This window comes from Vespa mandarinia, chromosome 1 (genome assembly GCF_050613455.1).
Source record: "Vespa mandarinia isolate Hongniang chromosome 1, ASM5061345v1, whole genome shotgun sequence".
Lineage (NCBI taxonomy): Eukaryota > Metazoa > Arthropoda > Insecta > Hymenoptera > Vespidae > Vespa > Vespa mandarinia.
Window position 1 is genome coordinate 4,687,501 of NC_140810.1, and position 16,779 is coordinate 4,704,279.

At 39.8% G+C, this 16,779-nt stretch overlaps 1 protein-coding gene across 7 annotated transcripts in view; it reads left to right on the forward strand.

Moving 5' to 3' along the window:
- LOC118444870 (neural cell adhesion molecule 2) overlaps positions 1 to 16,779 on the forward strand; it is a 194,150-nt gene that overhangs the window by 60,709 nt on the left and 116,662 nt on the right. Inside the window, exon 1 of one of the 7 annotated variants that reach the window (XM_085658261.1) lies at positions 811 to 930. The exons of the other annotated variants lie outside the window; for them this stretch is intronic. Coding sequence (XP_085514387.1) covers positions 891 to 930 — 40 coding nt within the window. The 5' untranslated portion in view covers positions 811 to 890. Of the gene's footprint in view, positions 1 to 810; positions 931 to 16,779 lie in introns of those variants that run through there. 7 annotated transcript variants of the gene reach the window in all.

The window sequence follows — 16,779 nt, forward strand, 5'->3', positions numbered from 1 at the left end:
TGCCGAACACTTCTCGTATTCATTATGAACAATTAAATACCCATTAAGTTTACACGAATATTACGGAATATACTAGATCCGTTATTATTTGAACGTAATAAACGGGGCTTTAATTTCGTGCCGCAGGCTCGAAAGGTTAAAATAAATGAGCTCGTTCGCAATTTTAATGAAGAAATCAATTAAAATGCGAACAGAGTCACGGCCTCAAATTTGTTCGTTGCTTTCATCCGTTATTTACAATGGACCTATGCACATAAGGGTCTCCTTATTATTTTCCTTCATATTTTTCTCCTTCTCCTTTTAGTTTTTCTCCTTCCCATCCATTCCGTCGATCTCTTTCTTTCCACCGGCAATTTATCTTTAGTACCGTTTCACGCAAGCTCGATCTCGATATCCGTATTCTGCTTTACGCCGCACGCGAAAACAGCATTACGCCATAAAACGTGACGTATTCCTTAAGACCGACGAAACGTTTCGGAAGTTGATCGGTCAAATATATTTCTCTTCTCATCGATTTCGTTGGAATCTCTTTTGGACTCGTGAAAAATTGAATTTATATGTCAAAAGTAACGAGGCCTTTAATTGTCGCAAAAAATTTTATAAGCGTTTGTGATCGCTCGTTCGTTCGTAAAAAAAAATATATATATATTGATATCTTCCGGAATATTTGAAATTACGTTCAACCAGGAATCATGAAAATTATTATGAATTATTAAGTAATCAGAATAGATAACGATGACTAAGTTAATCAACGAAATCGTTAAAATGAAAAGACGATGACAGAAGACGGATGGTAGAGATTGTAGATTTATCGAGACGGAAAAATCAATTTTCTCATCGTTTTTATTCTCCTTGTGTATTCAAGGACGACTAAGCTCACGAGAACGACAATGATGACTAATTCATCTCGATTCCCTAGCGATCGCCACGGTGAGTTTCTCTTAGAGAATTTTCACAAGTTCCACGTCCTTCCTTGATGTAGCTTAATATTCTATTTATGTGCGTTCGTCTCTTCGTTCGTTCGTTCGTTCGTTCGTTCGTTCGTTCGTTCGTTCGTTCGTTCGTTCGTTCGTTCGTTCGTTCCTTCATTCGTTCGTTCTTTCGTTCGTTCGTTCTAATTTAAGCTAAACTAAACTAAGTTTTAATTATAATAACTTTCCTCTTCTTCTTCCTTCTCTATTTATCTTTATCCATTTCGTTCCTGATAGTTAACAAAAACAAAATAGAAATCTCCGTATAGGTACGATTCGAAATGTAGTCTCGTGCCGGAACATCCCCTTTCTTTCTCTCTCTCTCTCTCTCTCTCTCTCTCTCTCTCTCTCTCTCTCTCTCTTTCGAGTAGAGAAGCGTGCGAGTTTTACGCGTATCGTGGTTAGAATTTAAATTGAATATTAAGTCAAGGTGGGGGATGATAAAGAGCCGTTTTACCGTTAGTACCGGCCTTATCGCTCGACCGTTTCTGCTGCTTCTCTCATTCGGGACTTCGCCAAAGTCAAATTGTAGCATCGGTCAAAGTTTCAATGGTATTCGATATTTTCTTTCCTTCTTCTTTTTGTTCTCTTCCTCTTTTTTTCCCCTTCCACGTGTCTCTAAATAGCGACATATCTCTTTCTCTCTTTCTCTCTCTCTCTGTCGTGTACGAAGAGAAATCTTCTCTTCTTCCCTTTGAAAGATCAAAGGCTCCGATCTCTGACGTGTCACGAGAGCGAAGATTACGGTAGGAAAGTAGCCGTAACGACGAAGAAAGGAGTTCATTCCCCGACATCCGATGGCGATCTTCATTGCTAATTTTATCCCCTTCGGAATGGATATATCCGAGATCCCCTCCGTCTTACGTGGTCCACTGAGAATTCTCTGTTATTTGACCGTCGTGTCGTGCCTGACTGTCTAGCAGTGGCCGCGAGACAAAAGTCGATAGACATGGGCCGGCTTAGATCTTTTTGGAGAGTTTCGTTGGTTCCGTAGGTTTGAGAAAGAGATAGAATTGAGTCTTTTGGGGTCGGGGAATGGAGGGAGGTAGGTGGAAGGGTGTGGGGATGCTAAGTGGGGATGGCTGGCGAACGAGAAACGGAGGATATATTCCAGGAGATATCTAACCATGGGTTGAACTCGAACCGGCTGGAGAGGTCGTTCGTACGGGGCTCTACGATGGAGGTAGGATGAGCTTGCTTAAAATGGATGAGATTTCGGACCTCCAGCGAGTGGATTACCCGTACGGCCGAGTCGAGCCATCCGTCAAGTCTTACTGACCGGTGAAACCAACCGACTATCCGACAAAAAGATCCGCCGGCGCGATTCGAGCTCTCTCCTTCGAACCTTTCCGCAATTACGTCCGCCATTGTCTCGGACTTAATCAGAGCAACCCGACGGAATAAAAAGAAAAGGAAAAAGAAAAGGAAAAAGAAAAAGAAAAAGAAAAAAAAAACGGAAAAAGGAAGAAAGGAAAAAAAGAAAAAGCCAATGTGTGTCCGTTTTTTCAAAAATAATATTCCACTCTCGGAGCTTTCCTATATTCCTATATCGAAGCTTTCTCGATGAGAATTCAGTAGTTGTTCCGATCTAATACCTTGCGTTAAACTTTTCTACCTTCTTTATTTTATCCTTTCTCCCCCCCCCCTTTCTATTCGCGGAATTTTTTCTTTTTCTTCTTTCACTTGACTTTTTAATTAGAAACAATGGATTCTAACGGTACGCAGGAATAATCAGGAGTGTGTTCCGTTTCGATGTACGCGGTAAAAATTTTTGCGATTGTTTCGAGAAGAAAATTCTCCTGTGCGGTTCGCTTCATCCGTGTTGTTACCTTCTCTTGCGGCGAGGTTGGAGGGTGGAAAGAGGAAAATAGGAACCAGGTCGGTTGAAAGCCTCAGGCTTTAAGTGTTTTTCTCTCTTTCTCTCAGTCTGCTTCTTTGCTTTCTCTTTTTTTTCCTTTCTTCTTTTCTTTTTTTCTTTTTTTTTTTTTTTTTTTTTTTTTTTTTATTATTTTTTTTGTTCAACTCTCTTCCCGTCTCGATGCGGAGGTATCGTAACATAATGCAACGCCTCACTGCTTGTCTTAAAGCCAAAGGAGGATAAAACTTGGACCTAAAGGATGCTTTGGAAAAAGAGAAGGAAACCTTCTTTGGGAAAAAGTCTTTCGTGTCTCTTGGCCGAGCCCGCAGGCACGTGTGCACGAACGGAAAGACGATCTTTCGGAGTAGCGTGAATACGCGGAGAAACGGTCGCTCCGTTCCCTCAGGCTCAATCTTGATAAATATTTACGGTTTTAGCGCATATCGCGTGGTAAGGCATTGCCTTCGCCATACGACGTTGTAACATAGTTCCCTAGAGTCTCTTGCGAGTACCTAATCTACCCTCCTAGACAAATAAGAACCATACGTGAAAGACGTCATTTTTACATCTTTACTATTTCTCTTTCTCTTTCTCTCTCTCTCTCTCTCTCTCTCTCTCTCTCTCTCTCTCTCTTTTCAGATCGTTCGAACATCGATCGCAAGTCAAGCTTCTCTATGTAAATATTTTTCTTATCTAAAATTACCATTGGTTGTCTATTTCATTGGTTTCGGGCACGCATACTATTAGTTTTATCCTATTTATGCAAAGATAGAATAAACAAACGATTTAAATCGTATTAAACTTTTTAGATACGTGATTTAAATATTTACACTGTGTAGTAATCATCTATTTCATTGTTTATCCTCTTACATACTCGAATGGTATATAATTGTATGGGTGAACATAGTTTTATTAGTTCACGCTCATTCATCAATTTACACGAACAATATCGAACATCCTCGTAGTCCTTTCCGTTAGATATTAAATATAATATACATAAGTTCTTACGCGTAATTTCTCATATACGATCGAGCAAAACCCAAAGCGCCGATAATGTATTTGCCAAAAGACCGTTAGGAAACACTTTGGATCGCTTGAAATTTGATTGGATCGAGAAGTGCGAGAATACATGGAATATTTCATAAACGAAGACCGTACGGTGAATTCCAAAGCACGCGTTAAGCTTCCTCCGCGGAGGAAACGTTACATTCTCTACGTATTTCCGCGTCTTTTCGTTTGCTTACGCACGTGCCAGAAGTCCTCGCAAGGATCCCACTCTCTTTCTCTCTCTCTCTCTTTCTCTTTCTCTCTCTCTCTCTCTCTATGTCTCTTTCTCTCTCTCTCTCTCTCTCTTTCTCTCTCTCTCTCTCTCTCGTTTTCTTCCATGTAATAGCAAGGACGATTTGTATGCTCGACGTACTAAGGAACGTTACGTTTCGCACGTGCCACGCACTCGCGATATCGACCGTTCGTCGAGTCTTTTACTTCGTTGGAAAATAAACTCTAGTAAAATTCGAGTTCAGGACCAATGATCACGTTTCTCTTATTCTTTGAATTTTCGACGATCGCACCGAAGTCTAGCACGATACCGATCGAACTTTATAGAATTCAAAAAATTTCAAATATAAAGAGAAAGAAAGAAAGAAAGAAATAAAAAGAATGAGAGATAGAGGGAGGATAGAGACAGAAAAAACTTTGCGTTTTATTTTTTTTTTTTTTTTTTTTTTTTTTTTTTTTACGAACGAATTATTACGAATCTACTACGTACTATCTGAGCGTGATAAACTTTATTATCGATATCTGATTTGACAGGGAATCATTGTGTAGATAAATACAATGATTTACGAGCTTTTGCATGAATTACAAACCTCCGGTACGTTGGACGCATGCGCACTTCCAACCTACGCCCCCATTCGTTATTTATAATAAAACATTATTGACTAGAGACCAAGGGGATTTACATAGAGATAACTAACATCGCACGCATTACGAATCCCATGGCAATGTAATTTCAGAAAGGACACGTCAAGTCGATGTTCTCTTTGTCGTATTACCACAATCTCCTACCTAGTAAAACGAATAAATATTCGAACATTTCCGGCTTTGTAGTTTTAATCGATCGTGCTAACTACTTGTCCTCCACGAGAAGTTCCCAATTAGCGATCGTCATTATAACGAAGTACTCCCTTTTATCTCAAGAACAATGCCTAGTCTAACTCTTCTCGTTCTAGAAATTTCTGTTTATCTATCTTTACAATGATCCTTACGTATCGTATTTCTCTTCTTAGAAGAAGATAGTATGAATTTAATGGCAAAAAGAAGAACAACCCAGAATGCATTATTATCGATCGTAAATATAATTAATGAAAGATCAATAAGTTCAATAAACGTAATTCCAGTTCCTACAGAGAATCTCGTTGATAGGGTGAGGTGAGGTCGGGGTGGGAGGAGGAAGAGGAAGAGAGGCGGGGGTGGGAAAGAGGAAAAAAAAGAAAGAGAGAAAAAAAATCCTTCATTAAAGTATATACCGTAGTCGTTCGTGACAGGTTGGCAATTTAGTTGATAATAAATAGGGAATAAAAATAACAATAAAACGGAGAAGGGAGGAAACGAAAGAGAATGATCAAAATCAAGAGTACGAGTAACGTATCCCTAATTCAAAAGAATTGATCAGACTTGAAAAAAAAAAAAAAAGAAAGAAAGAAAATGAAGTAGGACGGACGTTGTATCGATTTTAAGATGGTTTTGCTTATCGAAGGGTGAAAGTACCTACGCGTCAGGTTCGCAGAACGGTCGTGCACGGGATAATGATTTGAAGTAAACGCTCGTATATACGCACGCTCCTCGTGTATATATCCTGATAATATCGGTCCCTGCGCGTTATTAACTCGGATATAACAGTGGTAGCGCCACGTTCGCAAACTACCACCGACACCATCGACCATCACGCTCGGACGAAGGTATGAATATCGTTTGTAACGCGACTGCTCGAGTGGTTCGTTGATCGTACAGATGAGAAAAGCGCAAGCCGCGCTTTCTAGGGAGAAAAGAGGTAGAGAGGGTTGAAAGAGAACGAAGACCGCAATCCAAATATGACGGAAGTAGCCTTTTATCGTTCGTCAAAGGGAATAACGAGCGAGCGTGTACCTTAACAGTACGATGAGCGTACTTTTCGATCTTCCCTTTCTTTTTTCTTTCTTTCTTGAACTTTTTCAAGGTCTTATTCTTCTACGTTGCGGCACGTGGATATCGTTGAAATCGAACGAATCAAGACCTTTCGCTGGTAGACAAAAATTCGAAGTATTCGAAAAGTGGAAATGTTGCGGATAACGTGTGCTCGATCACTTTTTGCGAGAATAAGAGGAGTGGAATGGGTTTGGGGGGGGGGGTTGGGATAGTAGAGGACGGGATAGGAGAATCGATCGATCGTCATTCTACGCAGTAGGTAGCATGCATTTATAACGTGACATGAACGAAGGTACAAAGGATTCGTGGTAGATACGAGCTGAACGTGTACACTTCTCTAGGATACGTTGTAGGAGTATCTCGCGGAAGAAAATACGCGCGTCTACCTTGGGTTGCAGGAACAACTAAATAAATAAAACCAACACGAATGCGGGAACAAGCAGGAGTGGTTTGCAACGAACGGTCCTCCCGATTCACAAAAATCCAAGCACGAGAGCGAGCACTCGAGTTTCTGTCCCTTTTTTTTTCTTTTTTTTTCTTTTCCTTCTGTGGATGTCGAGAACGCAAAGAGGAAGCTAGTGGTCTCCTGGGAGAATCCCTTAGGAAGGTGCCTCTCTACATTTTCCTTTGCATGTACGGAGCGTCGTCGCGTGGTCCTGCCGAATGGCTCTCGTACATACCAACGCGTATACATATATGTATGTAGGACATCGGTAAGGGGTGCGGTCGCGAACGCGAATAAAGGAAAGCTATCGCGACGAATATGAAGGAGATTTCCCAAGGATATTCTCCATGGGAACCAAGCTGCTAGTTCACGTTTTCTCCCCACGAAACCACATTCGTCGTTTGCCGAGTTACGAAAACGTATGTAGGTATGTGCCAGATATCTTGGTAGAGAGGGTGATTCTTTAAGAATTTCGGACACGAAGCAAGGCTTTACTTTCCGAGCGTATCACTTTTATCGCGGTTTTCACGATCGAAGAAGAGAAGGCGTATCACCGATTCGTTCAAAGTTCTTCGACGGGAAGGATACACGTGGCCCGCGTCTCAGTTTCTCGTACGCCTACCACTCTTATATACTTACTTACATACCTCTCTATCTTTGTACATATGTATTCGCGCACGGGGTCGAGTCCTCATGTGAATATAAATGTATGTATTATCCTACGTGGTAGCGTTCTGTTAGAACACATTGACACAGGTAAATACATACACGAGTATACTAACATTGGGGGAGGGAGTAAATAACTAAGTAAGTACATACTCGAGTAGGAAGGTCCAGCGACCAGGGGGACACCTAGGAAAATACACGAACGCGTGAGACCACCAGGACTCGAAAGATGGCCGCTAAGTGAAGACAATTGAAACGCGCGATTCCGGACGTGTAAGTACACAGCGTCGATCGTACCTCGACGAAGAGAGCGCGTCGTTATAAATCACTCGGTGCTCTTTACGAGAGCCGGGAGCGATAATTCTTGGGGTGGTCTTCTCCCCGCTGACCTGAACGTTCCTTCTTCCTTCGTGACCGACTCGACCCTCGATTCTTCCGCTATCCTTCTCTTTCTTTTTCTCTCTCTTTCCCGTTCCTCTCCCCCCTCTCTCGCTCTGTCTCTCTTCTGCTCTCGCGTGCGCTCTTTCGCTCTATCTACCCTCGCAAGGACTTTGAACGTTAAAGTGCTCGAGTTCTCGACCACACGACGTAAAAAATTTGCTCTCGTAAAAGATCAATCTAAACGATTGCTACTAATCGTTCTACGATTTTGTATTACGTTAATAGAATCGATATAAATGTATACGTCAAGTAGCTATATCATTTGTTTTTTTCTTTTTTATATTTTAAACGTAAATAACGAGTACATTGTTACTTATTCTCTTTATATAATCTCTGTTCATTATTCGCTTTTGGACATACATTATCATTTCGTTCGAATGACAATAATAACGAAGGTAGTTTAAAAAAAAAAAAAAAAAAAAAAAAAAGAAAAAAAGGGAAAAAGAAAGAAAGAATAGAAAATTGATAATACGTCTGAAAGAAAGAGGGAAAGAGAGGAAGATATTGCGGGCGTACATGTCGGTGGCGGTCGATCATTTTTCATTGCGCGGTAGTCGAATGAAAGCGGGATTCCATCATCCTCCGGGCATGAAAAGCGTTTCGTGATCGCTTTAAAATAAGCTATTCTTCCAGGTTTACATATGGAACGTGCCCTCTTCTTTATTTCTCGGTCGGTCGCGTAATCGCTCTTCGACTGTGTATGTACGTGCGATCGCGTGTTGAAACATAAGTGAGTGTTCTCTGTGCGTGCGTACGCGCGCGCACGCACGTCGAGATGTGTAAATATGTACGTGTGTGTGTGGGTGTGTGTGTCTGTCTGTCTGTCTTTAATACACAGAAAATAGATACACTACTCGCATATGTCATAACCCACACGTACGCGAATTGAACATTCTACTATCGTTCAGTACATGTCTCTTCTCGTTATATAAGTATATCACATATATACTTATATACATATAGATAGATATTATAAATTTGTTCACGCATGCGCGCATACAAATACAATATATATATATATATATAGAATCACGGCCGGGCATTCATAAAAGACGAATCTACTTTCCACCCTCTCTCGCGGATTATGCATCGCGTGGCAGACAATCCTGTGTTCAGGATTTTCACATTAAAAAACAATCTTTTCAGGCCGAGGTCGTAACGTAAGAAGAAAGAGCTCCGGCTTCGGTAACACCTGCTACCCTTCCTTTCCTACGTACAAATAAATCACCTCGTCTCTTCTTTCGAGCAACTGTCGCTCGACGTCGGCACGAACGACGGCCTCCAAAGGATCCTACTCAAGGATTTTCCAACGGAGGAGACCTATTTCACTGAAGATACAGCGAGCTTAACGACACTTCCTGCTTCTCTTTCTTATTCTCCGACAGGCTCGTAGAAAAATTCTGCCAAACGATAGTTTAAACGCTTAACACGTCGCTTTAACGTCGCTTAATTCGTAAGTTACGACTTAGAACTGTTCTCGAGCGTACCCTTGGTACGTGTAAATCACGATAAATCTACGCTTCGATAATCGTCGAGCGCGAACGCGTAGATAGGGGAGCCTATATTCTCTCTTATCGTCCAACCCTCTCTCTCTCTCTCTCTCTCTCTATCTGTCTATCTATCTATCTATCTGTCTCTGTCTCTATCTCTCTAGATCGTTTCTCGAGGAATCTGCGGGTTACACGTTATGTAGGTTACGCGCATAACCCGCGAGTTTGCCTCATCACGTAGATCTGTTACGTGGGACAGTTACATATCTCTGAGTTAGAAAATGAGAGAAGCACGGTTACCCTTGACCTGACTTTCCTGTATGTCTCTTTATACTTTGGAAAACCGTTTGAAAAGAAATATATCGATCTAATCAAAGATTAAATTTGATCAGTGTTTTACGATTTCAAGAAATGATCTTTCTTGTTTTATGACAAGAGGGGGGGGGTGGGGAAAAAAAAGAAGAAAAAAGAAAAAAAACAGACATAGAACTGTTCGATCTTGATCTTTGAATAATAACATAACTTGTCATCCCTGTCACTGATTTATTCACGATGATAAACCTATTATCGATTTTGACGACTAATCTCGTACGTCGTGCATCGTTTACCATAAAGGGATTCGATTTTTTTTTTTTTTTTTTTTCAAAAAGAAAGCTATCATTACTCGAATTATTATTATAATAAAGAACGAGAGTTATGGTCGGACCTGTTCATATAATGTTCTCGTATTTCGTACAGGCATATCGATCCCTTCGTGAAAAAAAAAGAATGTAGTCACCCTTAGTTTTCTTCATCTCACGTGTAGTACTTTCTCGGAAGAATTCCATCGGTTGAGCTTAGCAAGGAGGAAAACATTATCGGCGGGTCCACAATTTTCCGCACCATAGGACACGCAGCGGTAGTTCTGTAGAAAGGGAGAAGAAAAAAAAGAGGGCGAAAGAGGAAGATAGAGTTGGCTTACCCTAGTACCACTAGATCGCTATCGGACCGAGAAAGAGAAAGGGAATGAAACGTCCTTCTTCTCTCTCTCTCTCTCTCTCTCTTTCTCTCTCTTTCTCTTTATCTTTATCTATCTTTCTTTCTTTCTATCTCTCTCTCTCTCTTTTCTACCCTCCTCTTTCACTTATTGTTACTCATTTGTCTTCGTTTCTCGTTTCCACCAAGTACCTTGTTTTGTACTGATTAGACACTATCACGACAAACCTGATTACACCCTATTGTTGCATCGATGCTTATTTACGAGACACATAAATCGATGCAAGTAAGTACCACGAAGGTACATAAGAAGTTTTTATTATTCGCGTGTTTCGTGATTCCTTTTTTTTTCTCTCTCTCTTTTTTATTTTTTATTTCTTTTTTTTCTTTTTTTCTTTTTTTTTTTTTCTTTTTTTTCTCTTGATAACCAGCTACGACGGCATTGTAAGCGAAATATTTATAAGTCACGAATCAGAAAGGAAAGAGAAAAACCATAGGTACGAAGTAATTACTAACTTTATTTTTTTAACTTTGTTAACTTGATTCCAATCGATCTCGGCCCACTTCACGAAAGGACTATCAAAAATAATATTCTCTCGATTGGTCGACAGATGTCTAACGGTTTTTCCCTTTGACCGAATAATCCACGGTTATGTCGGTTGGTAACACCATCGAACGTCGTTACGATCGTTTTCGGGGGTTCGGTTCATCGTGTGCGTGCCATTATTCGCATCATTCGAGCATTTGGCGCTCGAGACAAAGAACATCCAGAAAACATCGTTGTCGTTAATTTCACCAACACCCTTGCCACTCGTTCTCGAGAAACGCTCGCAATAAATGGCCGATTGTTACGCTCGAAAGGGGGTAGGAACACCCTTTCTTTATGACAACGAGGCCTTTCTCGATGTAGATCGTACGAGAATGCCACAGTTACGGTACACCTTTAACGAACTTTCAAAAAGCTTTGTCGGCGAGAAATACGATTGCTTCGAATGCACATTTGAGAGGAGTGAAAGAGAGAAAAAGAGAAAGAGAAATAGAAATAGAAAGAGGAAGAGAAAGAAAGAGACCGGTGGTGCTCTCAGTATGCCGAACTCGACAAAGGCGCTCGATCACACTTTTCTTTGAGAAGGTCGTACGAATGACGAAAGATTCATTCTTGGTATTCATTGTCAAGGCTAAATCGATTTCAGCTTAACAGCTTTATCATTGCGTTTAAATATATATGACCGTGGAACTTAACTAACGAATATAAAAGGAACAAAACGTTGTCACCATTTTTCATTAGATATTTTTATACTTTGAAATAAAATTATACGTACCATGATGTCTATAAAATATAAATATTGTCTTTTATATATATATATATATATATATATATATATATATATATATACTTTTTAATTATTCTAATTTCGCTGCGTTTGTCTCTTCCATTCGTGCAAAGATATAATTAAGTTAACTACAAAGCACGTTCAATTGTATTCGATAATATCTTTGAATCCTTCGCGGTCCATTGGGGAACGCGTTGAAGTTGAGGGAGTGGTCCATAGATTGAATTAATTGAACTCTGTTATGTATCAAGATCGATTAATACTCACTAGAGCGATAATTGAGGACTCTTCGTCAAGAAAAGCGATTGACGAAGATAATGTTCGAGACAAAGGCTCGAATTACATTCTGTGAGCTATTGAGGAGCTTACACGATATTGCGATCCGATTCCATTAACGTACACATGAAGCACTATAATACAAATGAAGACACAGCGTTATGCGACTTTTGCGTCTAATTGTTTTCTAAGAAATCAATATCTAAACGTACTAATAGAAAAAAATATTGACAGTATCACTTTAAACACATTTTCATATGAATTATAATTATTAAAAATATAAATATTTCAACATCGTCGTTTTTCAATAAATAAAAGCGAATGTTACTTGACATTACGATTAAATAGATATTCGCGTGATATTCGAATAAAAATTATAATATATTTGACGTAAAAAAAAAAAGAAGTAATTGAAACTATTTTGAAATGAATTGAAATATATCGCAAGAGAAAATAAATAATTGAAACTATGGATAATGGGGAAGATTTATCTAAAAAGTTCGACGAAAGAGAAAAGTAAAGGTAAGCCATATGTTCACGATAGTAGTATATATTCTTACTACCGATAGCTAAGGGTACTAGGTATAAGGCGCCAAAAAAACCGAAGAGCAATGGTTCTCTATTAAAAGAGAAAAATAATCTTGAATGGCGAAGAAAGCAAAGACGAAGGTACAAAAGGGTAGTGTTTGTTTGTACGAGAGAAACGCCGGCTGGTAAAGGATCTAGGAGGTATTCTGCTTTTCTCAAGAGCCGACTCATGATGGTCGGTTGTTAACGGCAATAGGGTGCCCATGCCATTATATACCATCATAGACACCATCGCAGCCACCATCGTTCGATATCTATTGTCCATCGTTCTAGTGGCTCGGACCCGTCGACAGTTGGCCGATTACTTTCTCTCTCTCTCTCTCTCTCTCTCTCTCTTTCTTTCTCTTACGCTTCTCTTCAAAATTACACCTCATCCCCTCTGACGAAACACTTCGAGTTAGCACAAGAAGTCTTTTGCTGCTCGTAAAAAGATGACAATGGTCTACCGTCTGTCGTTATCGAAACGGTCGCAGCTCGTCGCTCGTGCCAGCACTCGTTCGTGCCCTTAGATTCGACAAGGGACCTGGCCTGACCACTGTCAGGAAAGGGATCGTCCCTGACGAAAATGCCAGCAAGTGTGCCGAATTGTCCCGCGGGACAATCGCCTTTGTATACTCTCTCTTTCTCTCTCTTTCTCTCTCCTTCTCTCTCCCTCCCTTCCTCTATCTATCTATTTCATTTTCTCTTTTATTTGGTAAATCCTCCATTTTTTCTAGCGTTTCTTTCTGGATACTTACCTTGTCAAAGTAAACGGCACTAATTTCTCTCTCTCTCTCTCTCTCTCTTTCTCTTTCTCTCTCTTTCTCTCTCTTTCTCTCTCCCTTTATCTATTTATTTCTCATTTTATCTTCTATTCAGTAAATCCGCCATTTTTTTTAGCGTTTCTTTCTGGATAATTGCCTTGTCAAAGTAAACGGCGCTAATTTCTCTCTCTCTCTCTCTCTCTCTCTATTTCTATTTTGAAAGAACATAGAACGGATGAAATTTTACCAAATTTCGACCGTACCGTATTACGTATTATGTATGTACGTATTCTCTAACGTATGTTAACCAACCGATGATGATTCTCCTCTTGGCTAGTTAATTAAAGTAAAAGAACATGACCGAGTTTCACGAGCCAATTTTATGAAGGTCCTTCCGTCGACCGTCACAATGAGGACATCCCTTTGAAGATTTCTCTCCCTCGTTCGTTCTCTCTCTCTCTCTCTTTATCCGTTCACTTTGTCGAGATTCACGATGCCTTTAAAACGACGCGCGCTGAATGACATACTTTTCCTCTTTCCTTCGTGGTTGCTCTCTTTCTTTTACATTTTACCTCCTTCTCTTTAGCCTCTCCGTGGTACTTCGAGCCGTCACGATACACTCTCAACTCATCCACTAACCTGAAAAAAAAAATATATATATATATATATATATATATTTTAAACCCTTTGGTAACGTGTCTTCCTGATTCACGAGCTCGCTGGCATGACGAGAGTGAGAGAGAGTGAGAGAGAGAGAAAGAGTGAGAGAGAGAGAGAGAGAGAGAGAGAGAGAGTACGCGATAATCCAATGGCTTCGTGGATATGACGACCGAACGAACTCACTCGAGTTTCTGTAAATACTGTTCCGAACGTTTTTCGAATGGGACACATATTGGCAACACGTTTAATACTCTCGACGATTGGAGAATCGAAAGGATAAAATACTTGCCCAATCGTGTTTCATTCGCACGATGATAGAAAGTATTTCGCGGAGTACGCGCGAACTAACCATCAAATCTATACGAGGCGTTGTAATAATTATCGACTTTTTCTCTTTCTCTTTATTTTTCTCTTTCTCTCTCTCTCTCTCTTTCTCTCTCTTTCTCTCTCTCTCTATATATATATATATGTATATATATATATTTTTTCGAATTTACTATTTCATCCCGTGTCCCATATCAATTTTTCTCCGTCTCGTATATATCCACGTATGACAACTTCGACACTGGCGAGCGACCTGCGATTAGCACGGAAAAATATGTTCGTAATAAAGTCGTCGTTTCTGAAACAACTGTAACTGTATACGGATCCCCATACATATGTGTACGTGTAATAATATACGTGCACAAATCTCGAACATTTGCACAGGGCGTGGAGCAGCTTTCGTGCGCGTTCTCATTTGTTATATATTCGATCGCGACTGGATACTGAAACGCGGTCGCGAGAAAGTACCGTATGTTCAGCTTTCCTGAACAAGCAAGCAATGGTCAAGCTATTGGCCGAGCAATATTCCTTTGGCAATATTCACTTGGGTCCATTTACCTTCCTCTCTATGCGTCCTTAACTATCGCTTGAGGTTAGCGTAAAGCCAAGGCTTCGGGCATTTTGCGAAAGGCATTAATTGGAATCCGATAACTTCGTTAGCAGAAGTACATATCTGAACTGCGTTACGTAGATGCAAACTCCGTGATGCTACTGTACACCATAGATTTTACAGGATGAGCCCTCTTCTTATTGAAACCTATAGAAAGACGTTAATTTAGACGGTAATAGAAAGATTATTTGAATTAAATGAATTCCAACAAAAAAGTGTAAATATGTACGTATGTATTTATTAATAAGTGAATATTTTTCATTTGTTATTTCCCTTCAAAACTATTCGAAAAATTCTCGTAACATCTGTTCCGGAAACTATCTATTTTCAATGGTATCATTTATATATATATATATATATATATATAACAAATCGATACGAATAGGGTTGACTCGTTGAGACGGATCAGTCCAATTCGTCTTTATCTTCGACAATACGTCATAGAAGTTCGACTTCGTATTCGATTAATTTTTTTGCGAAAAGTTCTCCTAACGTATATCTAAAACAACATCCAATTTTCAGACGTACTATGTTATCAACGAATACATGCGGGAGGATCGATCGAATGAAACAATGATCGCATCTCAACAATATAAGCTTCGGATCGCGCACGTTCGCGAACACGTAGGATAACTCTACACACCAGATTTACCATGTGCATCGCCAGTCGACCGGGCTAATAGAATTACAAATTTGGATGTGACTTTACGATTGCAATGTTTTTGGGGTAGAGAACCCAATTTATATTGTAAAATTATTTCGAAAAGATTATATAAAAGAAAAACTTTTCTATTTATACCATTTAATATTATCTATATTGAAGAAAGTCGAATCAAAAATGTTTGATCGTTTCAATCGAGTATACTTCAGTCTTGCGTTCACATTGAATATTTAATTTTTGGATATTCTCATATTAATTAGCAATTAATATTCGATGCCTTTGGCCTAGTCATTGAATCGATAGTCCTCGAATACATCGCGGTATAAATTTTGACGCGAATCATTTTGAAAAGTCATTATTTGTACGAGAGATACTTCTTTCAACAAGGAAATCTATAGGCATGCATGCTCCCTCTCTCTCTCTCTCTCTCTCTATCTCTCTTTTTTTTCTCCCTTTCCCTCACTTCTCTCTCTCTCTCTCTCTCTCTCTCTCTTCTCTCGAGTGTTATCGATTTCAAATCACAGGGCTCCGTTGCATCGGTTCTCAACTAGGCTCGCGCGGAATTGGCACCAAGAGTACGCTATTAGTCGGAGGAACGCCATTACGATCTCATCGCACGGAGCGATTTCAATTCCCGATATCGCGAGATGCAGGTGGTTAGAAATCGATTCTCGTACTCCTCAGAAGGAATCAAGCCTCTTTCGCTTATTCGTAAGCGCCATCGATCGCTTCACTCTTCCGATAATCACAAGATAAATCTCTTCGGTCTATCGCACTACCACAGAGTTCATCGTCACGTTCGATTTATATGGTTACGATTCAATAAAATCAATGGGTACATTCAAATTGCGAAATCTTAATATTCAATATTTTCGTATATAATTCGGACGTGTTCGTTTATTCAAATACACATTTCGAAACAGAGTTTCGGTAGAACGGCCGTCTCTGAATAAAGTATCTGAAAGAAAAGGAAAACGTTGGACTAGGAATTCGAAAAGCCGTAGACGAACGATCGTTCTTGAAACGATGATGAGGTGGACCAGATAGATACATATGTATGTATATATGTACCAACAGGCAAATCCGTTCGGTATGCCTTGGAAAAAGTTAAGAAGACACGTCCTTGGCGTATCTACTCGGTCGAATGAAACTTTGTACTTTTGAAATTTCGATAAAATTGAAAAGCATTCGAATTCAAATGAACCGGGCCGTGCTATAGGTACTGGTATATAGGAACGATCTCGCGTTACCAGACGCCATTGCTCTGCCACTGCCGTCCTATCGAAATTCAACGAATATTACTGAACACGAGGAAAGAAGAGACGTTGGAGAAAAGTAGAAAGAAAAAGGGAGGAAGAGAGAGCAAAGGGTTGAGAAAAGAAAAAGAAAAAAGAAAAAGAAAGAGAGAGAGAGAGAAAGAGAGAGAGAGAGAGAGAGAGAGAGAGAAAAGAAAAGAGGAAGAAAAACTGGAAAGAAGAGACCGGGCAGGATAGTAAATGGAAAGGAGCGAAAGAGTGGTATGGAAAAGATGGGCCGCAAAAATGGAAAGAG